General features: G+C 41.4%; 1 protein-coding gene across 4 annotated transcripts in view; it reads left to right on the top strand.

Moving 5' to 3' along the window:
* Positions 1-23,796, top strand: part of TRIM67 (tripartite motif containing 67) — a 43,864-nt gene extending 20,068 nt beyond the window's left edge. For all 4 annotated transcript variants that reach the window (XM_080998629.1, XM_080998627.1, XM_080998628.1 and 1 more), the window contains exons 7-10: positions 278-416; positions 5,053-5,356; positions 12,921-13,083; positions 15,156-23,796. In XM_080998629.1, coding sequence (XP_080854755.1) covers positions 278-416; positions 5,053-5,356; positions 12,921-13,083; positions 15,156-15,221 — 672 coding nt within the window. In that variant the 3' untranslated portion in view covers positions 15,222-23,796. The remainder of the gene's footprint in view (positions 1-277; positions 417-5,052; positions 5,357-12,920; positions 13,084-15,155) is intronic.
* Positions 23,797-25,539: the final 1,743 nt, after the last annotated feature.

Here is a 25,539-nt window from a genome sequence, read left to right as displayed (position 1 = left end):
CAGATAATGATGGGGTCCACGAAACCAAAAAAAAGATTCCCTTCCCTAATCTAAGGGGATGGGGTTTAGGGAGAGAGGGAGATTGGACTGGCAAGTGGTGCAAGCAGGGGCAAGCCCCCTAGTACTGCAAATTCTCCTTGCATGGTCGCAACATTGCTGAGATTAATTGTTTTGCAACAAAAAATTACATGCGGTTTACTTTGAAGGGTCTTATTAGGAAAGATCCCAGGTTTAAAAGAATTTGGTGAACTCAGTTGCTGCCTTTCTCCTTGTCTAGGAAGTGTATGTTGGTAAGGAGACCCTATGCACTATTGATGGCCTTCATTTCAACAGTACATACAATGCAAGAGTCAAAGCCTTTAATTCATCAGGAGTGGGCCCTTATAGCAAGACTGTTGTTTTACAGACTTCTGATGGTGAGTAACTTTAAAGATATGTAAAGTTACTTCTAAAGATTTCTCTTTGTCTAAAATCTATGGAAGCTTTGAGATTCTGGTAGTTTTCGGAACAACTGTTTCCAACTCAGTTATAGAGTCCAGATGAACTGCTGAGCCTTGCTGTGTGTGAATAGAAGCTGTTGGTGTGTTGTGTGGGTCAACGGCACGCAATTAGGTGACAGGAAACTTGGTTACAGTGAAACCTAATTAAGATTGGGCTTGCTCAGCTTCCATAAGCATCACTGCATTTATGTAGGTGCTTTCACACTTTGTACTTTGCTCTAACATGGACTGAGAATGTCCCACAATTCGATAGACCTATTAATGTTAGTTGGCAAGGAAAAAATAGGTATAAAAGGAGAATTCCCTGGATACCCAGTACTCTTTGGTGAAAGAACCCCAGCAGGGATTTAAAATCACAAAATATGCAGCAAAGTAAAGCATGGAAATATAGGCTGTTAGACCTTTAAAATATATCATCGTGAGTTCTAAAACTCCCCTCTTCCAAAGTTCCGCACTTCCCCAGCATAGAAGAAGATCACATGTTTGATAAGTTTAAAATGGTTTACTTATAAACTCTCCAAAGGTCAAATTCATCTGCTTTTCAATAAGCATTCAGAAAACACAGACAGTGAAACTTGGCCAAGTTACAGTAGGAACACAATAATGGAGTCTGAGCTTGGAGCAACCAGCTCACACTCTTTACACGTTTTTCTGGTAGAATGAAATACAACAGTAGGCTTGATTACCTTCCGCCCAAGGAGAGGTAGAGTGACCGAGCAAAGCCTGGCAGGGCAGATTACTCTATAGCATTAACCCCTTCATGTGTTAATTAGATTTAAGCGTATCATGTATATTAGGTTGGTTATCCCACAGTTAATGCTTTGAATATGTCCAGGGCCAGACCAAAATATTGACTGAACTAAATCTCAGTAAATCTTTGAACTTTTTAACCATCATTAAACAACAGAAAAAGCATCAAATTCAAAAAGCATTGAATTAGAGCTGGAAAGGAAAAATCAGGAACAGTGTAGATTCTTCTTTTCATCATTTTGTTCGTTTTCAAGATGCAGCTTATTCAAGCAGCACCTACAGATGAATATTTTTGTTCAATTTCATAGTGTGTTGCTGATTCTTCTTTTGAAATTGTCATGTAAAGTCATATGACACCATGCAATTGATAGGTAGCAGCCTCACCCACCTGTCAAAGTGGCCCACTCAGGGTTAGTGAGAAAAGGAGTATTGTGTGGCACACACATAGTTTGTAGAAAATATTGTGTGGGGTTTTTTAAAATAATAATAATTAAAAAATAAATAAATAAATCATTTTTCATTGTGGGAAATCAGTTAATTTCACTACCTTATTAACTAATGCTTTAAACTCTTAACGTTTAATACCATTTGCAACAGGGTGAGGGAAAAAGTGGTCCTATGAAACTAGAAAGATGATGAAGTTTATGGAACTGAAAACTGTACATAGACCCTTAAACCATTGGCACCTAAAAGCTAGAAGCTACTTCTGTAGAAAATGGAGATGTCCATTGCTTTTACAGCCCCCTTTCCCTAATTATATATCAGTGATGAATTCCAGAGCTTAATTACATTTTCTCTCTGTGGAAATAATTTCCTAGCAATGTCTTATAAAATATGGATGTTAATTCAGGCTTCGGTTCTCTGTAATTACACTTGCTTTCCATATGGGCAACCGAAGAAATTAATATTGATTAATGATACTTAACTGTCATGAATCACAAAACACATGTTAATCTCATCCTCTCTTCATATTCATGTTGCCAAACTATGTCAGGAAAAACCATTTGTTCCCAAGAATCTCTTTTCTTTTTTTAAAAAGACTTCAGATGATCATAATTTGTAATCAACCTGGCCACTGATAGAGCAAAATATGCAAGCCTGAGCGAAGGGATAAGTTGCAGCTAAATTCCCAAGATGAACAATTTTGGATTGTGAGAAGATGAAGATTTGCCTATTTATTATTTATGTAGCTCAACCGGGATGTTCAGTGTCGTACAACAAAGCTAGTTGCTAAGGCTAGAATTAGACATTCTAGCAGATGTGTAGCTGCTGCCAGAAACAGAAACCTTAACTCTTAATACTTTCTGGTAGTGATATAGAATGAAGCTACCACATTGTGAATTTCTGTGGCTTCACAAGAACCAGCCAATGAAATCAGAGTAAGAACAGGGGAATCTGCAGCACAATGATGTCATGCAATATTTCACAATGAGCCTCGAACGCATCCAAAGCAGCCCTGATGATTAGAACCCTGTACTCCAAGAAACAGGCACAAACTGTCAATGTTGCCTTACGTCTCTTTAAAATGAAAGTCCTCCCTCTTCTGCTGGTGGGCATTGCCTTGGGCTCACGTAGGGATTTTGAAAAATTGGAATCTATCCAAACCCAATTCCTCAGGGCCATACTCAGGATCCCCCCCTCTGTGGCAGGTGCGATCATGAGACTGGAAACCGGTTGTCAAGCCTTTAGGTATGTGGCCCTGAAAGCGAAGTTATGGCTATGGCTCAAGCTCTGTTTCAGACCGGTGGGTTTGGCCCCCTTGATTCTGAGGGATAACTTTAAATCTCCATGGGAAGGGGAGATAGTGGAGGAAGTGCAGAAGTGTGGGTTGTCCTCCCTTTATATAGAGTCCATGACGTATAGCCACGCAAAGGCGGTGATCGCGCAAAGATTAAGGGATATTGCCAGACAGGAGGACATAGCCCGTGTGAAACCTGGGTTGTTTCTGGGGGAGCAGTTGTATCGGGCTGCTCCAGCTCGCTACCTGGCGGATATCCACTACGTGGAATACCGCAGACTATTTACTGCGGCTAGGCTGAATGTTCTTGACTCGGCGGTCCTGAAGGGAAGATATGGAGGAGTCCCATATGACCAGAGATTATGCCACTGTGCATTGGGTGAGGTAGAATCCACAGAGCACATTTTATTGAGCTGTCCCTTCTACAACGATTTAAGACAGTATCTTATAACTCCATACTTACCCCAGCTCAGTTCCTGACAAAGAGGAAAGCAGACAGCATATCTGCTAAATAAGTCTTCTGGGAAAACAACCTTGTCAGTGGCTAAATTTCTTTTCCTGGCACTCAAGTGTCGGAAACGTATAATTGAATGCTTTGACGTGGGTTATCTGTGAGAGGTCTAGTACTGTGGCCCTACCTTACTTATGTACCTTATGTAACTTATGATGTTATAGTTTATAATTATTGTGTAATGTTTTAATTCTGACTATCGGTCGAATAAAGAAATTGATTGATTGATATTTCACAATGATGTCATGTAATGCCACACATTTTCATCACTAGATTTGCTCCGGGGGGGGGGGGGGAGGTGGGATATAAATGCAATAAATTAATAAATATAAGAAACCATTTTGTTGTACATATTATCATGCATATTACCATACATTGGCAGTTGATGTGTAATAAAAATTCTCCTTATCACTTGACGAAGGTGATAAAAGAGACCAAGTTATGTTGAGGGATATAGTTGAATAGATTGGTTGTCTGTATGGACTTCAGCATAACATCCTTAGCTCTCAGTTACTGAAATCAATGGAAATTAAATGTGATTTATTTATTTACTGCAGGGATAGGGATCCTCAAGCCTAGGAGCCAAAGGTGCCTCCTGGACTTGTCTACCTGGCCTTTGGGACTCTCCCTAAGACACCCCCAGCCACAGCCCCTCTCCCCTCCCATGCTTTGCACCCCCTCCAAATAATAAATTACTATTACTATTACTCCTTTTTGCCTGGCAGCAAAATGTCATTGGATTTTGATCCTGCTTCTTGCTTGCCTGGATAGAGGATAAAGAGAGGTCTGTGTAAGAACTAGACTCCAGTGCAAAAGTAAACTTTGTCATGCCGTCCAACGTGCCACAGAGGAAAACTGGAACACATGACTTTGGGGGCTGCAGTCCCCCCAAACACACATCTTTTGGGGCCCCCACTCTCAACGGGAGCCAGGTGACTTGTGCGAGAACACAGCTTCCCAGAATAGGCGTCTTTTGGGGCTGCACTCTCGTGGGAGTCAAACGGACATCCCAGGATACAATCAGAAGCTGGGATGGTTTCTGTAATACCAGGATGTCCTGCTTAAAGTGGGACAATTGAGGCGTATGCCAGTGTGGTGTAGTGGTTAAGAGTGGTAGACTTGTGCAGCTGCTGGGTGACCTTGGGCTAGTCACACTTCTCTGAAGTCTCTCAGCCTCACTCACCTCACAGAGTGTTTGTTGTGGGGGAGGAAGGGAAAGGAGATTGTTAGCCGCTTTGAGACTCCTTCGGGTAGTGATAAAGCGGGATATCAAATCCAAACTCTTCTTCTCTTCTTCTGTTGCTCTGCCCTCTTTTGCCATCGACTCAAACTACCACTGGCATGTGGCCCTGGAATGTTTCCCAGAAGGAAAAGAGTCGCTCAGACTTAGTACATTTGTATCCTACCTGTCTTCCATCATGGAACTCAGGGTAGCCAGGCCACAATCTGTCGTCTTCACCTGCTGATCCGGTGCTACTCTTCCAAGATAGGGTGTAACAAACCAGTGCCTTTGTGGCATTCTTCTAATCCGTCTACACTTTCTTTCTCAATAGTGGCCTGGTTTACATTTGATCCCTCTTCAGCCCATCGGGACATAGTCCTTTCAAACGACAACCAGACTGCTACTTGCAGTAGCTATGATGACCGCGTCATCCTGGGCACAGCAGCTTTCTCAAAGGGAATCCACTATTGGGAACTGCATGTAGACCGTTACGATAACCATCCAGATCCAGCCTTTGGAATTGCTAGAATCAACGTTGTCAAGGACATGATGCTAGGAAAGGATGACAAGGCATGGGCTATGTACGTTGACAACAACCGCAGCTGGTTCATGCACTGCAATTCTCACACCAATCGGTAAGCATCCAAAGACATTTTCTCATGTGCATGTGGAACTTTCCCCCCTCAGGAAGTCACTTCTCAAGAGAGAGGGCTTTTGGGAACCCTTCCAGCATTTCAATTCTAGACATTGCAAACTTTCCCCATAAATCAGAAGCTTATTGCTGTGTAGTTCTGTTGACATTTGTTGACATTATAACTTCATTATTTTTTATGGCATCTATGGACCAAGCTAGATGCAATATGAGCAGCCACTTAATTTAAACCTGGGCCTGCTTCAATCACATATAAATCAGCGAATGGAGAGGAGACTGACAATAAGGACACCCAAGTGGCGTGTACTAAACTTCCCCACCAAAATATTACCTCAAGACAGTCTCTACTCCAATCATTTTTCTCTTCAACCAAGCTCTAATTTGGAAGTGTGGATGGGGCAGAAATCTGATTCATTTCTCACTTAAACACAAACTTGCCTAATTCACAGTTTCTGAAAGAATACATGAACTGAAACACAGTCATCCTTTGAAATCTGCACTTCTCTAGATTTTCCAATGCAGTTCTCCAGCAAAATAATGTACTCAAAAATGCATATACCAGGGTAAAATGTATGTATAAATGTGCATAATAGTGAAAATTGCATTATACATTTGGAATACTGAATACATTTCTGGTCACTTCACCTCACCTCACCACAAAAAAGATCCAGTGGAACCTCAGCTCCCAAACCCCTTGGGAGCCGAACATTCCCGCTCCCAAATGAACATTTTTTTTGGAAGACGAACATCCGATGTGGCTTCTGTGGCTTCCAATTGGCCGCAAGAAGCTCCTGCAGCCAATCAGAAGCCTCACCTTGGTTCCTGAACCGTTTTGGGAGTCGAACGGACTCCTGGAATGGATTAAGTTGGAAAGTTGGAAAAGGTTCAAAAGATGGCTATCCAGTTGATCAATGGGATGGAGCAACTCCCCTATGAGGAAAGGGCACATGGTGAAGCAACCTGGTGATGATTTCCTCGGAATCTGAACTGCTACTGAGCCAACCCATATTTAGAGGCGTTGTGTAAGTTGGCTGCTAATTTCTGCGCCAGTGGAAAAACTGTGCTCCATCTTAGTTCTGGAAACTTTCAGATATTTGAAGATCATTATAAAGGCTATATATTATCCTCTTTACAATAAATGTTGGTTTGCATGTTATACCTAATCAGGGAAAGCAGCTGGGCAAGTGAGGCCTTGTGTGTGTGGCAGAAACATGTCTGTTGGCCTCCCCACCTCATACGCCTGACTCCCTTATGTTGGAGATGATATTTGCATAAAAGTGCATAGGCTATGTACACACAATTTGTATCCTTGGCAAATTGAGGGTATGAACTATAAATTCAGAGCCTGCACATGTTGGCATGGATGCACATAACCACCCCCTGATTAGAGTGGTTGCCCAGTGCATGGAGACTGAGCATGGCAAGGGGGTGTGGTCAGCGTCTGTGTTCCTGAACATGCGTACACCACACATACATCCATGTGTGGAATGACTATCTGCACAGAGGTCAAGGTACAATTTTGCTTGTGCTGCTATAAAGAGTCAAAGAAAGGCTCTCAGTGGTGGTAAAATCTGCAGCGAGATTCAGGCATTGTTTCTTTGTTCATTTATTAAAATGGTCAGTTGCTTTATCTTGCCCAGGGCAACCCAAAGTGACCTACAGCCAAACAAATAGTCAATAAACCCCACATAGAGTAGAGACATTAAAACCAAGAAGAATGAGAAATCCATTAAAAACATCCCTCCCACAGTTGGATCAGCGATGGCATTGCTAGATCCTGCTAAAGGAGAAGCTTTTCAGTGCAGTGTCTGAATTAGTGCTTCACTAATTTAAACGCTTCCTGTGGCATTCTTCTCAATAAGGTTTTTTTTTAATCTTTCCTGCTGCATGCTGGGATTTTATCCATCTTTGCTATGCCCATTTTAAAATGTGGAGAAAATAATGTGACACCTAAGATTTGAATGGAGAAACTGTGAATCACTTAACATTGTCTTAGAACATAACGAAAAATTGATGTAAAGGGAGAAAATAAGGATAGCCCTGCTAAACAACAGCAGCAGCAGCAGCAGCAGCAGCAGCTCATATTTACCATTTATATGTGACACTTTCAAGTATTCTACGCCCATCACATAGATTATCTAGTTGCAGTCCTTACTACAACCCTGTAAGGTTAGTGCTATCAGCCCCCTATATTGCAGATGATAGTACTTAAGACTGCGGGAAATTGGCTTTTCTAAGGCCATCTAGTGAATTTATGGCAGAGATGAGAATCAAGCCAGGGTCTCCTAGACTTGTAGTTCACTTTCCTGAGCACTATGCTACACCAGTAGCCTGATAAAGACTTGACTTTGATTTCACCAAACCCGAGCCCTTGTCCAGCTTCTCTGCCCACAGTACCCACAAAAAGAATAATCAATAAAGCTTGCTTGGGGATCCTTACCATTCTGTCAAATCCTGTCTATTATCCATTTCCTCGTTGTTGAGCCAAGCAGCTTAGCTATGATTAACTCCAGCCTTTCCCCCCTCTACTAGCCCTGGAATGCTGATTCTATATTTCAGGAATGGAATTCCACTAGATCCAGAACTTTAGCATATGTTTAACGTGTGAGGTGGAAATGAAATGCCATCCTGGTCCCTTCTTTCATGAGCCCAAGACTTATGATCCACTGCTCAGGAACAGATAGATTAATTGCATTTATTTTAGACAACCTGCATATTGCATATTACACTGGCATAGCAGGGTCACAAATACTGGAGAGAAAGTAGGATGAATGGCTTGAAGGGTTTCTTATCAGTTTGCAACCCATTTATAGGATGGAAAAATAGGCTTGAGATCTGCTCAAAAGTTCCTAAAGACAATGAGCATGTTTCCATTTCTTTTCTCAGAATAATTTTAAACCTGCCGAGAGTAATGTTTTCCCCAAAAACAATACACATCAAAGGCTCAGATATCTGCCCCTTTAAAACCCTGATTAGATTTAAAGAGGAAATAATGTTAATCTCTACTAAATTTAGAACACTGTGCTGCTTTCAGGCCATGTTGTGTTGTGACAAAATGGCAGCACTCACTCATTGCCCTAGAAACCTACTTTATTAATGTATTCTCAGGCATACTGGATTATAGGCACACAATCTATTTTATGAAATATCACCAAAGCTTAATAAAAAGCTATTCTGTGGAGGACACAGAAGGGAAATACTTTTTCAGATTATTATTCATTTTAAAATTATTATATTATATTATATTATATTATATTATATTATATTATATTATTATATTATATTATATTATATTATATTATATTATATTATATTATTATATTATATTATATTATTATAAATATACAAATTGAGTGCTATTGCCTTTACTCAAGATAAATTACAGAATATCACAAAACAGTGATCAGACAGAAGCAACTAAATACATTAATGTCAAGACCATAATTTTTGCTTCTAGCAGCCATGGGATGCTCTTAGCACACTCACACACCCCCATAATTTGCTTACGATCTTTCAGTCCGACAGTTTCACCCAATCTAGACAGCTGAGTGGTTTGTCCTACCTTTGCCAGCCACTACTTTTTGGTGGGAGTATTTGGTATTAATCAGTTTCTGTTATTTACAGTTTTTACTGCTATTAATAAATCTATTACCAAAGGATTCTGAGCTGTCAGTACAATGTCATACATACGGTAAATACAAATGTCAAAACTGTAGGATATGTTATAATTTTTTATCTTGTTGACTTCCTTAACAAGGCTCTGTCCAATTTTGGGTGAACCCCCCCCTTCCAGTAGACCTCCCTGTCCTATACCATGTTGTTGAGGGAGGGTCTAGACTCTCACAAGTTGCTTTTCCACAGCATCAGGTGGCAAGAGGGGGCAGAAAACTACCCCCTGTAAACTTTACTAAATAAACTTAAGATCAAAACCATTGTCACTTAATTGAAAAAAATTGAAACCACTGAAGATCAAAATGTATTTGACATGTGTGCTCATTAAAATTAATGTTTCACCATTCATCACATCGGTGAACTTTATCATCTGATATTTCAACCAAAGAATATTACTACAATGATATTTCGCAAAAGAACCACGCACTGATTAATGCACGAATGTTAATTATAGTAGTTTACAATACTTTTTTCCACAATCTCTCTTAATCCTGATGTAATTATTACTTCACATTCCCTCTTATGCTAATGGAAAGTAGTCTTAACATCCTCCCTTGTGATCATAGTAATTTACCATAAACATTGCACAATCCCCTAAGACTTAGTGTTATGAATAAGGGCTTGGAGACAGAGAAGCATGGCTGGAGTCCTATTTATTCAATGGTACTTTCCCCCTCCCCCCACCTCTCCTAATTTCTTTATTCAAGGAGGACAATAATAAAAAATGTCAAACAAAGGTGCATCCTTGCAGGACTTCAGTACTACACAATAGTTTCGTTTAAACTGATCTAGTGACATAATAAAGGTAAAGGGACCCCTGACCATTAGGTCCAGTCGCGGACGACTCTGGGGTTGCAGCACTCATCTTGCTTTATTGGCCAAGGGAGCTGACATACAGCTTCCGGGTCATGAGGCCAGCATGACTAAGCCGCTTCTGGCGAACCAGAACAGTGCACGGAAACGCCGTTTACCTTCCTGCCACAGTGGTACCTATTTATCTACTTGCACTTTGACGTGCTTTCGAACTGCTAGGTTGGCAGGAGCAGGGACCGAACAACGGGAGGTCACCCCGTCGTGGGGATTCGAACCGCTGACCTTCTGATCTGCAACTCCTAGACTTTGTGGTTTAACCCACAGCGCCACCCGCATCCCTTAGTGACCATACTACTCACCCTTTAACTATGCCTTTCCAACCCATTGTTTACTTAGTTTCTTACTGTGGTCCTCTCCTCTTTTTATAATGATGTTATGCATAACTGTTCCAACAGTAGTCAAACTTGTTTAAATATGTGTGTTGTTTTCTTCACTCTCCTGTATCCATTGAAGAGTGAAAAGCCATACCTCAGTAGTAGAGCATCTGCTTTACATGCAGAAGATCCTGGGTTAATTCCCCAGCATCTACAGCAGGCATGACCAAACTTAGCCCTCCAGATGATTTGGGAGTACAATTCCCATCATCCCTGACCACTGGTCCCATTAGCTAGGGATGATGGGAGTTTTAGTCCCAAAGCATCTGGAGGGCCAAGTTTGGCCATGCCTGATCTACAGGTAGGGCTGGCAGAGATTCCCTGTCTGAAATCCTGGAGAGCTGCTGCCAGTCAGAGTAGACAATACTGAGATGGATGGACCAATAGTTTGGATAATAATAATAAAATAATAATAATAATTTATTTATACCCTGCCCATCTGGCTGGGTTTCCCTAGCCACTCTGGGCGGCTCACAACAGAATATTAGAAACACAATAAAACATCAAACATTAAAAACTTCCCTAAATAGGGCTGCCTTCAGATGTCTTTTAAAAGTCAGATAGTTTTTTATTTCCTTGACATCTGATGGGAGAGCGTTCCACAGGGTGGGCGCCACTACCGAGAAGGCCCTCTGCCTGGTTCCCTGGAACCTCACTTCTCACAGTGAGGGAACCACCAGAAGGCCCTCGGAGCTGGACCTCAGTGTCTGGGCTGAACGATGGGGGTGGATACGCTCCTTCAGGTATACTGGGTCAAGGCCGTTTAGGGCTTTGAAGCTCAGCACCAACACTTTGAATTGAAATTTAAGATTATATTTCGATGTCCCTATGTATTCTGCTAAAGAAGGAGGCTGATATAGCTTCTTTTCAAAGCTGGTTAATAACAATTATTCCCCCTGCAGAATACATGTTTTTACATTCAACTTCCATTGATGTTGAATTTAAGCAAATACTATGTCACTCATGACATTTTTCATATGAGTTAGAAATTGTTAGTCAACTTCACAGAGAACCAGAAGAGTTTTGTTTTCCCTTTTGGCTGTAGATTTGCTTGAAACTGATGCTAAGATTATGCCTTGCATGTCAGGATGTAATTCTGTTGCAAAACTCCAGTGACATTAACAAAGCATAAGTGTGTGTGGTCAATGCACATATTCAGGAAATTTCTGGCTCAGTGGTTCTATACGCTATAGTGTTGGGCTAGCCTACCTTCCCTGAGGAAAAACACATTACCGTAATGTCAAATCAGTCTTGCATGTAGTAGTTGGCTGAATCCATAAGCATAGTTTGATCCTGCCGTTTAAGCAGCTGTTCCTGTCACCTTATCAAGAGTTATTAGTAACAAACACAGATTTACTAGGAGCTAGTCTCATAGCCTTTGAGTTCCTATTTCATTTAAGCAACATATTTTCATGATGGCCAGGTCGGTTGGAAACATATGCATGTAGTTCTTCCCTGTTTACTTTCAATCAAAAACTAATAATAATAACAGTAAGCACAACAGAAACAACACAAATACCTCTGCGTATTAGTTTAATATAATACAAAATTGGAGTGATCTTATTTTAGAAGGGAACAGGGCCTTGGTTCAGTTTTAAGAATTCTGAGGAAGGCAGATGTGCCACAGGTACAACTTCTTCTAGCAGGGATTGAGCAAAGAGCAGCTGTTGATTGTCGCAGCTTGAGGGCTGTTCTAGGGAATGGTGCCCTGTGGTTGCCCTAAAATTGACCTTTTCTATTTCTGTAGCCTTGCCACTTACATACATTTTCATACAAATTTGAAAGCATACATATGACTTAGTTGCGTAGAATTTTCTTTTCACAAAACGTTATACTTTTTACCCCCTTGATACAGATAATGTTGATCATGGAAACATGTATCAACTTTAATTAGAAATCCTGGCATTTGAAATTAGTTTCTTGCATTGCATTTAAATGAAGGGTTGAAATCGGAGCACCAACAGTGTTTTACAAACCACCAGGGCCGTCTTTACCCGGGGGTCCAAGGGGTGCAGGGCAGCCGGGCGCCGAATTCTGGGGGGCACCAAATGTATACCTACTGTATACATTTGCCTCTCGATCGGCGGCAGTGAAAAGCAATGGAGCGAAAGTCCCCACCCCCTCCTCCGTCACGTCAAATATTCCCAACGAGTCAGGAAACAAAAGCATTTTTTTCTGCTGCATTGTTGTTACAGTGAGCGATTCCCCCCAAAAAAGCTAAACAACTTTGAGTTCGCCCCCCCTAAAAGAAGGTCAACAACTTTGGCTCCCCCCCTCCCCGAAAAAGCTCAATAAAAATTAATTTGGGGGCAGCTAAACTAAATTTGGGGGCGCTGGGCGGATCTTTACACCCCGGTGGCACATATGCTAAAGATGGCCCTGCAAACCTCAAACCCAAATAGTGTTACGTGGGGTCATATCCAACACTGCAAATTAAGATTTGTAAAATTGTAGTTCAGCAGTTTCAAATTTAGGAAATTGTGGGCCAATATTTCTTTCAGGTTCAACTCTACAAAATAGTAATGATTATTTCATTCTTTTCCTGTGATTTCGTAAGAGATTCCTGCATGAAGTACAATACATTAAGGTAATATAGCTAACATAGGCATTTTTGTCTCTGATCCTTAGAACAGAAGGGGGTGTTTCAAAAGGTGCAACTGTGGGAGTTCTTCTGGACCTCAACAAGCACACCCTGACCTTTTACATAAATGGGCAACAGCAGGGACCTCCAGCATTTGAAAATGTGGAGGGTGTCTTCATGCCTGCATTAAGCCTCAACCGAAACGTGCAGGTAAACTTAATTTTCCCACAGATTTATTTATTTGCTTTGGTATCCCACCTTTCCTCAGAGGAGCTCCTAGTAGCATACATAGTTCGTCCCCTCCTCATTTTATCCCTATAACAATTCTTTGAGGTGGGTTAGGCCAAGAGATGGTGACTGGCCCACCGTCACCCAGTCAGCTTCATGGCTGGGTGGAGATTTGAGTCCTGGTCTCCCAAGTTCTGCTCTCACTCCACACCATGTACATTTCATGTACATTGCCAATCTTTCTGTATAAGCTGGAGCCATTTCAAACTCTGGTCATTTTTCTGTAGGGATTCAATTGCTTACTGACACATTCAATTGCAAATAGACAAACTTACGGTAGGTTGTACAATTAAAGCAGATTTGATCCTTTTCTTCAACAAACCTGCCCCTTTCATATAACTTCCCCACAAACTTTGTGCAAACAAATCAGGATGAAAGCTATAAAACAAAACAAAACCAGGTTGTCTGGGAGTAACCAGAATCAAAATCAGAGAATGGGCGGTACAATTTCCTTTATCCAAATAGCCCAGTCAAGTAGTACAGTATTATTTGTTGGTGGACTGGCACAAACTGCATGAAAGTCAGAAGTTTTGGATGAAGAAAATCTAACTAGTTAAAGGAAACACAGTCGTGTGTTGGTTCTCGAATGCCTTGGTATGTGTACATTTTGGCTCCCAAACGCCGAAAACACAGAAGTAAGTGTTCCGTTTTTTAAACGTTCTTGGAAGCCAAACGTCCGATGTGGCTTCCACGGCTTCCGATTGAATGCAGGAAGCTCCTGCAGCAAATTGGAAGCCGTGCCTTGGTTTTTGAACAGTTCCGGGAGTCAAACAGACTTCCGGAATGGATTAAGTTTGACAACCAAGGTACCACTGTAGATAAAGGTCTACCAGACACTCTTTATATATCCTGTATAAATTCCCCCTTAACTGAGGTGATTCTGGGTGTGGGCAGGGCAGGCAGTCATTTGGGCTGCATTCACACAAGCAGTGTATTCTGTTTCTCTGACACTTCCCTAACTTCTAATTTCCACACTATATTTGAGCTTTCACATGATATAAAACAGGGGTCAGCAACCTAAGGCCCATGGGCCACAAGCAGCCCAAGGGGGTAGTTTAACCTACCCCCGAACCGAGCCGCCCGCTCGGCGAGTCCCCGCGCGCAATCCGGCCCACAGAGGGATCTCCACTGGAGTGAACCGGCCCAGGCAAGGTAAACCTTGCCAACCCCTGATATAAAAGACTCTTCCAGAAATCTAGTGGGATATAGTGAGAGTTTAGCACTCAATTCCACGTTAATTGCTTCCAGAAAAAAATCTGCTTGCAACCCCATTAACTCAGGAGTAAAGTGAAATGTGGGGCTGTATACCTGCATACAGATCTTTCCTGCCATTTTCATGGGTGAATCATGGGGGAACAGAAGCATGCATGTGCAGAAAGGGTGAGGGAGTGGCAATGTTGTCCAATAACGTTCATTGTTGTGTCAGGAAAGAGATGAGAGGAGGTAACTCCTAGCGACCTCTCACAGAACCCTGGGTTTCCATGGAACCCCAGTTGAGAAAGTCTGCTTTAGACTAACTTCTGACCCACACAGCATTTTCAGGCCTGAGGCTAAGGAGCTTCTCTAGTCTGGCAAGGTTATGGAGTTTCTCCACACAATGCATGGAGACTCCATAGCTAACTAAGGCTGTGAAAGTATTCCACAAAATGTTTCTACTTAGCAATTGCCTGGAACAGCAGTAGTCAGAGTGGTGCTCTTCACATATAACAGGCTAACAACTGCCATCTTCCCTGACCATCGACTGTGCTGTCTGGAGCTGATGGGATTTGGGAGTCCAACCATTATGTTGGCTCCCCTTGTCTACTTGTGAGGGGGAGGGAGGGAGTTCTAATTTGTCAAAAGGGCAACTTCAAGTGGTCAGAACTGTCTTTTTAAACTGATGAGAAGCCCTTCCACGTTGACTAGTTCCTATGCTATCAAACTCATGGTATAGTTGAAGGTTTCCTGCTTCATCTTCAAGTTTTCAGTCTTCTTTCGTTTTTTTCTCCTCGCAGGTGACTCTGCACACAGGACTCGAGGTACCTCAGACTGTCAGACCACCAAAGCTGCCGAGCAACTGAGCTCCTCTTACGTAAATCTGAGCTGGATTTTATAATCTTTCTAAATAGATTTTGGCATAAATATATACGAAGCATTCGTCATTTAGATCAAAATCAGAATTGGTTATTAGACTTAAGTAACCTAACGCTGTTTTTTGTCTACATGCATTTCAAAATGTTACAGCCTTCTGAGAGTGCTTGCATCACCAAATTTCCTGTGCATTAGCAGTGCGTGAAACCTGATTGGTCTGCCCATCTAAAGTCAATCACATAAGTGGATTTTTTTAATATCAAAAAATGCCTCATTTTCCTTTTCATCCATTTTTCCTTTAGCCACTCAAGTGGCACATGCCAGAGAAAGTGAAAAGTACTTTATCACCATTGATTAGACTGGGATTAAATTCATTGTTGTTATTGTTTTCCATTCCGGTCTCTGAATGTGGATGATAACAGTCCAAATACTGTAGGTACTGTTTGGATATAAAGGACCCAGTCCCACTGGTGGGATTTGGACTAAGTGACCTCTGAGGCATCCTCCAGATTTGGGCATGATGAAACAGGAATGAAATTGTTTGTGATCCCACTGAGGTCAGTAGCATAATTCTCAGTGATTCCACTGTGAGCAAGGACTTACCATTTTTAAAGCAATATATGCTGCAGGCCTCAAACTGATTGCTGCAGAATAATGCTACCAGACCTCTGCACTGGTGTAGCTGCTTGCAGCACTTGACTGAAGCTCATGCAGCACTAATGTAACTTCATGATTTGTGACTTTGTGGTTGAGAATATAATCAAATGATTTGCAAACAGAGCAGATCTCTGGAAGAGATTCACTCATTAAAACACAGATAAGAACATGTGGGGCAACAAAGCAGAGTTCCCATATCTACTCAGTAAAATAATAATAAATCTTTAACATCTTTATGTGATTTTAGATCCTCTTCTTTTACCTATGTCCCCCACTCCACCTTTCTAGTCAATATTCTATTATTCAACAGGACTTAATTAACAAAACCACTAAACCATATACCATTCATATCCTCCTTCTTCCAGTCTAGCAAAATGGACTTTGCTTAACTTATCACTCATACATATTCTTCCACAAGTATTTGTTGGATTGCAGTTAAGCCCTTTTTGAAGTTGTTTCATGGCTATCTGAGATGCCAGCTGAGTCAATCTCTCAGCACGTAGCAACAACTTCGTTTTTAGGGCCAAACTAGATGTGACATTAACTGTGTCTGTGCATTTAGCACACTTAAAAAATAATAAAATTAGCTGATGTGGTGCTATTCATTGGCAGCCAGGGTGGGTGGGTTGCTCCCAGCTCAAAGAGCAGCTTCAAAGGAATGATTTTAGGAAGGATGCATCTCTCCACCCTGCTTCTGTGATCCCAGTAGTTACCTATCCCTGATGTACTTTAAATGCAAATATGTATTTAGTATGAGGTCTAGTGGCCAGGTTCAGACATTTTTTCTTGGCTTCATAAACCATGGTCAAAGTGGGCTACTCCTTCTTTCTTTACCCCTCCTCTCTATATGCCAGCTTCAGCACTTAATTATTGGTTTGACATTAAGCCAGAGTTCCCCATTACTGTACGTCTGAACCAGGGAAATCTGGGTTAATCACAATTAATTAACTAGGATACTAAACCTGGTTAGTTAATGAGATTAAGGCTGGATCTAGACACATCAAAAAACTGTTTCTGGAAAATGTGTTGTAAAGCTCATAATGGGAAATCACATTGCCAAAGAATCGAACTCTACAGCACCATATGGTGTCTCAGTGTTATAACACATTTATATTGCTTTTTTTCCTTTTTCCTTTTTTTTTTTTTTACTTATGTAGCTGAGTCCTAAGTCACAGTTCCTCTGATCAGACATAATAGAGGACTCTGGTTTAATACCAAGCCAGGAACTAAGTACTGAAGGCAGATTTCAAGAGGTGGAGGAAGGAGCACTCAGTCCTTGTTCCATGTTTCATGTACCATGATCTATGATGCAAGGAAATATTGTTGAAATCCTGCCATAGGGTAGCAAATGTTCCAGTCTGTGATGAGATGGTTAGTATTATCAACATCATGCAGCCATTACTTTAGTCTGGATGAAGATGAGGCCTTGCTCAATCAAGTTCTTACATAACTTCACCATATGTTCTTTCAGAGTATTATTTTACCAATTATTTACCTTTCTAATGATGCTATCACTCTTTGTACATTTAGATGTGCATCTAGGCTAATACACATGCTCTCCTCCTGTTAAAAAGCAACACATGCCAACAGAAGTCCCAGGTGATGCAGGTGTTGTTGCAGGAGTTGGGGAGGAATGCTGAAATGGTCTTCCACAGAAAGAGCCAGGTAAAACTCTAGCGTAGAACAGGGGTGGGGAAACGGTAACCTTCTAAATGCTGTTGGACTCCAACTCCCATTAGCCTTAGCTACTATAGCCAATGGTCAGGGATGATGGGAGATGTAGTTGAGCAATATATGATGAACTACCCCTTCCCCACCTCTTACCTAAAACCATCTCCCTGATATGCTAGTTTTATATGCATGGGGAATATGTTTTGCCGGGAAGCAGGAAAGACACCCAGTCCCTGACCGGCAGTCTGAAATTAAGGACACCAGAAATGGATATATCACAAGAACATTCTGCTCATCTGCTATAACACTGATATAATTATGTGCCCTTAGTTAATACAGTTGTACCTTGGAAATCGAACAGCTCAGTTCCCGAATGTTTTGGCTGCCCAATGTTGCAAACCTGTTCTGCTTTGTGAACTAATTTTGGAAGTTGAATGTCCGACAGGGCTTCCACAGCTTCCGAGAAGTCCAGAAGCTACGCTTTGGTTTTCGAATGTTTTGGAAGTCGAAAGGACTTCTGGAATGGATTCCATTCGACTTTCAAAGTACGACTGTATAAGAATTTTATACATTCCAAATCCAGCTTTCTGCCTTGAATAACACCTCAGATATGGGACATACTGATATGTAGCATGTGGTTTATTTGTTTTTTGTTTTTTTTTAAAAGAAAACCTTGGCTAGTTCAGATGTTAAATTGGGCCAGGAGTCATCCCAGCATCTGCAGTATGTGAGTCCATGGGTATAATAATTAGCAAAACACATTATCTCCAGCATACATTTCTGAACATCAGAGATAATGGGAGTTGCCTATGACATTCTAGCTCATACATTGCATTGTAAAAATACATTGCTGTGACACTTCTGCTGAAATCAAATGTGGCCCTGAAAATCAGCACCTCAGAACCATGGAGACTAGGCATGCCATTGCATGCAGACATTTACTGTTCAGAACAGCATGGTAGGCATCCTCCACTCATCGTACATGTGGAGTTCTAGTCGTTATTTATTATTCATACAGGTATATTACATGGAAATCTGTGGTGCACAGGGGTGTGCATTTGACATGGAAACTGAATTTAATGCATCAACTGAATTTGTGATTATCATGCTTATACTGCTGCAAGGATTCAGTGATTGGGCTTCACACAATTCCTAGAACTACTACACAACAGCATCTCATGTGCATTGATCCAAATGCATCCCTATCATAGTTTCTGTGATTCGATGTGGAACTTCATACGCACCTCAAATGAGCTTTCCATGCATGTATGCAGAGAGTACTATAACAGTGGAGAGTTATTGGGGAAGGATTAAGAAGTGGGAGAATTAGGAATCTCATGGTGAAGAAATGGGGGGAACCACCAGTTAAACATTTCCATGCAATTCCAACTTTTTCTTTCAATCCCTGTTTCCTCCAGTCTTGCAAGTAGCAAACAGACACTAAGACTGCCAAGGAAAGAATACCAGTGGGTTGGACAGAAAGGTTCCCTTTCTCTGACAGAATGGTCTGGAAAGAGTCCTTCCACTGATGGGGGGGAAACTCATTCCATTACAGCAAGTTATTTCCATTGGAGGAAGGAAGCATTTGGATCCAACCAACCCCGTGAAAATGTGTAATTTCCCCTCTTAAGCCTGCAAGCAAAGGTGCTTTCTGTTAAGATGTAGCTCTTTTTATTATGCTACTTTAATTTTAAGATACTTCTATATGACTGTGATATATTGACAGTAGCGACAAATGCTGTTCTATTTATTGAATTTCTTGTTTAAAAGTTATCAAAGGGTTCAGCATCAAGCCTACCTCACCTAACATCTTATGGACCCTGCTCACTGTGACCTAAGCCTTGTCTGAATTTAGAACTTGTACAGATAGTAATGACTTATTATACAGTACTTCTTTGGAAATACATCATACGGCCATGATTCCCAAATGGCTGGGCAGCCATTTTGCTCCTGTGAATCACAACAGCTTTATGGGCCAGAGGTGAGCATTGGGAATAAGGTGATGCAAAAGACTAAGAGGGTTCTGTTTCTGATCCAGCCTAAAGCCAACAGATAGGCCCAAGAAACCCAGTAATCCCATTGGTATTAGTCCCATTTAGTAAAATATTTCGGAATCACAGTTGAATGTTAGTGCCACATTTCAGTAATATATTCCTTGTTATACAACCTTGATACCGAGAACACTGGGCTTTTCTTATTAGCAGTAAAGCAGCACTGCTTGTTAGTGTTAGATTGAGCTTCTATCTTCACTTTCAATGATCCCTTGCAATTTAAATTCTTGCAATCCAATTTTTAAAGGGATTTGAAATCATTTTTATACACCTGTTGCAGAGTTCTTTTTTTATAATTTCTCTCTGTGTATATATAGATATGGCACCATAAATTGGTGTGGTGCACTTGCACTAGACTTTTCTTGTAGATTGTGACTAAAAAAAAAGGTGTACCACAAGCTTAGAAGACTGAAGGCAATGCATGCAATTGGAAGGGGGATTCTTCCTTGCTGTGGAGAAGTGAATAATCCTCTCCATTTCTGTTCTTTCTCGGATTCTAAGGGAAGAATAAACTAGACAGAATCTCCACCTCCCTTTTATCAAAACTAAGGGCCATTTCATAGGAATGAGTTTGCAGCTTTTGCATTTTTAGGTGTACCCTTTAAATATTTCTGGTGCATACAAAAAGCATGTAACATAGGAAGTACTAAAAAGAGCTGTTAAAAATATGTTAGGCTGGATTCACCTAAGAAGCACTGTCAGCGGAAGCCACGTGCAAGGACTTCTGCTTGCACAACTGGGCTTCCCTCAGTTCCCAGCTATGCAGCTGTGGGAACAAGAACAACAGGAGGACGAAAAAAGGCAATGATAAATCGTATAAGCTAGAATGAATTGCAACAGAGGGTCCCTGCAGGAAAACATACACTAATAACCCAGCTCAGCTATCTGATTATTAGTATGCAAGCATGGACTACGCAATTTGTGCATTTACACTAAAGGAAAATGCTGTTGCTGACTTTTATTCATATAATTATTTCAGACAACTGCTACAAAGCTTTTGCTACTGGCTACAGTATTTTTTCTCAAAAATTAGCAACCCTGCTTTATGACATTGCAGACCCACCATTAGCTTCCCGCTTCTCTAGCTGTTTCTTTTTATGTAATAACTTTGAATCTTTGAAGGAGTGGCCCCCCAAATTTTCCTCCATCCCCTTTGAAGACCTCAACTGATGAATCCACATTACTCAGTTGTCTTTATCAATTGTGGGGGTCAGGAGGAAGAGAGAGAGATGTTTCAGGAATGATGAAAAGCCTTTTACTTACTGTGCAGTGTAGAGAACTATCCATTGTCATTCTTCCGCCTTCATAACTTTCCCTGACAAAACGGCCCCATTTTATACTGCTGCAATTAATTAGAAGAAAAAATGATATGCAGTTGCTCAATGGTTTCCTTCCTACTGACAGATTTTTAAAATAGAAAACCCTACTTTTGCTGATTTCATTCTATACGTCATTCATTCCATCTCCCCGCCTTGCGGGAAACTGTTTTCTCTTTAGGAAAAAGAAATCTTTGTCTGAAGGGACATAGCTCAGTGGTAGAGCATCTGCTTTGCATGCAGAAGGTCCCAGATTCAAATTCTGGCATCTCCAGGTAGGGCTGGGGATAATTCCCCATCTCCCCTGGAAAGTCACTGTCACTTGGTGTAGACAATACTGAGCTGGAGAATGGACTCAGTTTAAGGCAGCTTCCCATGTACTGCAGAAAGGACAGTGGTGTTTACTCAGAAGTAAGTTTCATTGAGTTCAGTGGGGCTTCTTCCAGGTAAGAGGGTAGAGTTACCGCCTGAGTTGACCTATTCAGGTCCGACTTGCAAATTGGATTTTTTCAGATTTAGAAGGCAGGCCAGAGAGCATGTCCCTCCTGAGTCCTGACTGTATTAATGAAAGAACAAAGTATAAAGAGAAAGGCCACAGTTCGACAGTTTACCTAAAGCCACCATGGGCTTAAAAGTGTCTAATTTACCTTGGATTATAGCCAAAATATATTGGACTGAGGGGAGGGGGGAAGGTGAAATAAGCTATATCAGAGTTTTAAGAGGAGATATTAATATGTAATGTAATGTATTATGTATACATACCAATCCATCTTAGTGTATATAATGCATTGTAATGTACCGGCGTAGTCAGTTATTGATTCGTGGTCACATTCCATTGTAGTGCTGTAGATTTTTTTAAAGACTTGTTCCGCAAAACGAAAAGGGGGGGGGGAACACACTTGGTTTCCAAGTTTTTTAGGTGTTTTAGAGAAAGACAAAGTGTGTTGTTTTGACTTTTATCCTCCTCTTTTAATATGGACAATAAGTTTTAAGAGATTATGGCTCCGCCACCCACCACAATGCAAGGCACTGCAGTTTGCTATCCGGTGCAATCCATATTCTAGATGTACACAACGCCAGCTCTGATTTGCCTGCAGCTTGAGCCTGATCCGTACATCTACCAGATCGGCAATCCTCTCTGTGCGGTGGAGGAAGAACTGAAATATGTCTCGCTCCTCCACCACACTCAGAGCATAATATATGAGGTAGGTGTTCCAGACTGAGTCACATGTGCATGGAAGCCTGTTTCACACCCACCCACCCACACCTCTTTTTTAGGTGGCTGAAATCACAAAACTTGAGCCTCCACAAGGCTTGTGGGATTCTTAGGTTATGGGTGTGTTTCAGGGGAGAGGTGTACATTGAAACTGGGGACCACACTATATATTGCATGAATGTAATCAGTGTGTACGTTGTTTGTTGTGCAACTAGCAGCCCAGGGAGGGCTGGGAAGCCTGTGTAGCCTTGGGTTCACGTGAGCTCGGGAGAAGGAGATTCTCTTTCTCTCCTGTCATGGTCCTTCCATATACATACAGACAGACATGGAAACTGAAATTTGCAACTTAGAGGAGCCCTCCATTGGTGTACATGGAAGCTTCCCTTGAAACGCAAGCAGCAGCTTTGGAGAGACAATGTTTGATGAACTCTCCCTTCCCAACTCCTGCAATACTGAAGCTGCTCAGGCTTCCCTGCAGCTGCTATTTACATATTAATTACATTCACACAATGAATGTCAGCTCTAGCCTGGCCCTTAGACTTCAAGAGGCAGAAATGCACAAGAAATCTCAGTTGGATTCTTCTGTATTTTTTCCCCTACCCACAGCTTGCATGCAAGGATGATGAGGCAGAGTTATGGTACAGTTCTGTAAAGTCTAACCCTGGGTTTTGAGCTACCTTTACAGCATCCTTGAATAGAAAAATTGAAACATTAATTGTAGGAAGTGCAGTAGAGTGTAGTCATAAAGTCACCTCGTAACCTCAGTGAGTCCTTCCACAGTTTAAATTACCAAACCCAATCAATACAAGAATATAGTGGAGGTGGCTTGTTATTGCTAATGTTTAACCTTTCTTTCTTTCTTTCTTTTTTAATGAGCAGTTACCTATTTTTATTGACAATATTTATTTCAGAATCAAACAGGGCAGCAAAACCAAGCACAAATTGATTTAAAATGAAATACGCATAGCCAGGCTTCTCTAGAATTCCACAAACACCATGATATCTACATCCTCACACAGTCTAATTTAATTATTTCAGTGGGTTTCTAACCTAGGGCTGGATAAATCTACCGCATTCAGGAGATTTCTCTAAAAGCAACAACCCCACCCACCCCCCAGTAGTTCCTTTCACACATCCTGGTCAGGAAAGAGAGTGGCAATTTGATGAGAAATAAAAACCCAACATGATCAGACCCATCAATCTACATGTCTGGCTCAAATTGTTCATTCCAGCACGCTAAGTACTCTGGCAGAGAGGCTCTCTGCACAAGGCAAGCCATCCATGGGGCAACTGCATTTCAAGTGTTACCTGCTGCATAGAGATCCAAAGAAGGTAATTTTGTTGGTCTCCATCTGCATGGATAACACTTGAATGAACACTCTCAGCCAGACTGTGGTGTAGTAATCTAAGGACTATGGACCAGCTTCCGTTCCATATACAGTACTGGACTCCTTTTGGCCGCAGCACATATTCCCTGTTGTGGGAAATTGTGAGTACTTGAAAATCTGCCCTGCCCTGCGGAGTTGGGGAGAGAATCTTATCTTGCATATAGCAAGCGGCAACAGATTTTAAATGTGGCACTAGCTTTATTTATTTAATTTATACCTTGCCCTGGCTCCCAAAGGAGCCCAGAGTAACAAACACAGCCATACTTTTCCTTAAAGAAAGGATTATAGAACAGTTGCAATCAGAGCTTTATTTGGGCCGGAATTCACCAAAACTCATTTCCGGCACTTCTCAGGTGGGCACCATTGCCATTGTAAGAGAACAAGGGAAGTATTCATGGTGAGTTCCAGCACCTCTTTTTCTAGAAAAATAGCACCGGTTAAAACATTATAAAAACGGTTACAATTGAAAACATTGTTTTGTCCAGTGATACAAGGAGTGCCAGGAACAGGGTTCTTCAGCCTCCAAATGTCCAGGTATGCAGGCATGTTTCCAAATTGCTCCAGAAATAATGCTGGGGACAGATCTACCCCAATAGGAAGTGCATTCCACATATGGGGGACCACTACTGAAAAGGCCCTGTTACATGTCAACACCAATGAGGATGGCATGATCCCGCTGATGGCATGATCAAGGCTTTGCCTTGTTATCACTCTCTTTAATGTTGTCATGCAAATGGCTATGTTCTACCTCCAGTGCTATCTATCAGTGGTCTGTCTCTGAATATCACTTGCTGGGAATCAGACGTGGGGATAGTGCTGCTGCACTCAAATCCTGCTTATGAACTTCCCACAGGCATCTGGCCACTGTGAGAACAAGCTGGAGGGATAGGTGAGATTTTGGCCTGATGTGGCAGGGCTCTTCCACTGTCCTTAAACTCTTATGTATGATGACTTCCATGCTCTTCTGTGAGTGCAGGCAAAGAGACTGTAATAAACATGTCAGAAGTGTGAGCTCACTGGATGCAACATTTAATTTCAAATTGAGAGGTGTTGTAATAGCTGTTATAAACAGATCAGTGACCTTGAAACCAATCACATGATCACTTCCAGAAAGTCTTTGCACAGGAACTTCATGTACCTGCGTTATTGTCATGCGGAAGGGCTTTTAAACACCATTGTTGGGAAAAGTCTATCGATGTGACACAGAACATTCTATTAGAAATGGCCAAGAGCATGCAAAGATTAAAAATTCTTCCCACATGGAAGATTACACTAATCTTTTAAAATTGCACAACAGTAGTCATCACCATACATTTACATTGTCCTTTGAGAGTACTTATTGTCTTAAGACAATAAGCTTGTTTACTTGTGAATTTCCAAAGTGAAACCTCAAACTGGTACGAGCTTTTCTGTCCCCACCCTGTGACACCCACTCTGTTACAGGAAAGAATGAGAGGAGATGATTGGGTGCCCAGAAACACACCATGTTCCCAAAAGACAAAGTGCAGCCTGGCATTCTCCTTACTTTCCTTTCACAATGAACAGAAGGAGAAGGCAGGGAACATCCATGCTCCTCAGACTCATACCAGCTTGATATTTCTCCTTGGAGAGTAATAGTAAAAAGTCCGAAGGCTTGCCAAGAGTTGGCATTCAAAGCCGATTCTTTGCCATTGATACCTGCATGACAGAAAAAAGTCAATAGGTACAGATATTTTTCATTGCTTCCCTCTCACAAGGAAGGGCCAATCAGCAGAATTTATTTTTTGCTATGCAATATTAAAGGACCCAGAACCCCTTCTCAGTTTCATGGGAGTTGACAACCCTGTGTTAGGTAAATGCTGTCAATAAAAATACCAAGCTGTTAAAAAATAGTGAATGGAAGCACAGCCTGAAGACACGGTATGATGAAAATGTTATAGAATTAATGCATGAGGTAGAACTGCTGTTTTTTCTCAAGTTGTTATAAAAAAGCATGGAAGACGTTAATTTAAATGTTGGCAAAAACAATT

The sequence above is a fragment of the Podarcis pityusensis genome (genome assembly GCF_964106645.2).
Source record: "Podarcis pityusensis genome assembly, chromosome: 3".
NCBI classification, from domain to species: Eukaryota; Metazoa; Chordata; class Lepidosauria; order Squamata; family Lacertidae; genus Podarcis; species Podarcis pityusensis.
Note: the sequence above shows the minus strand (reverse complement) of the source record. Positions and strands in the feature narration are given on the sequence as shown.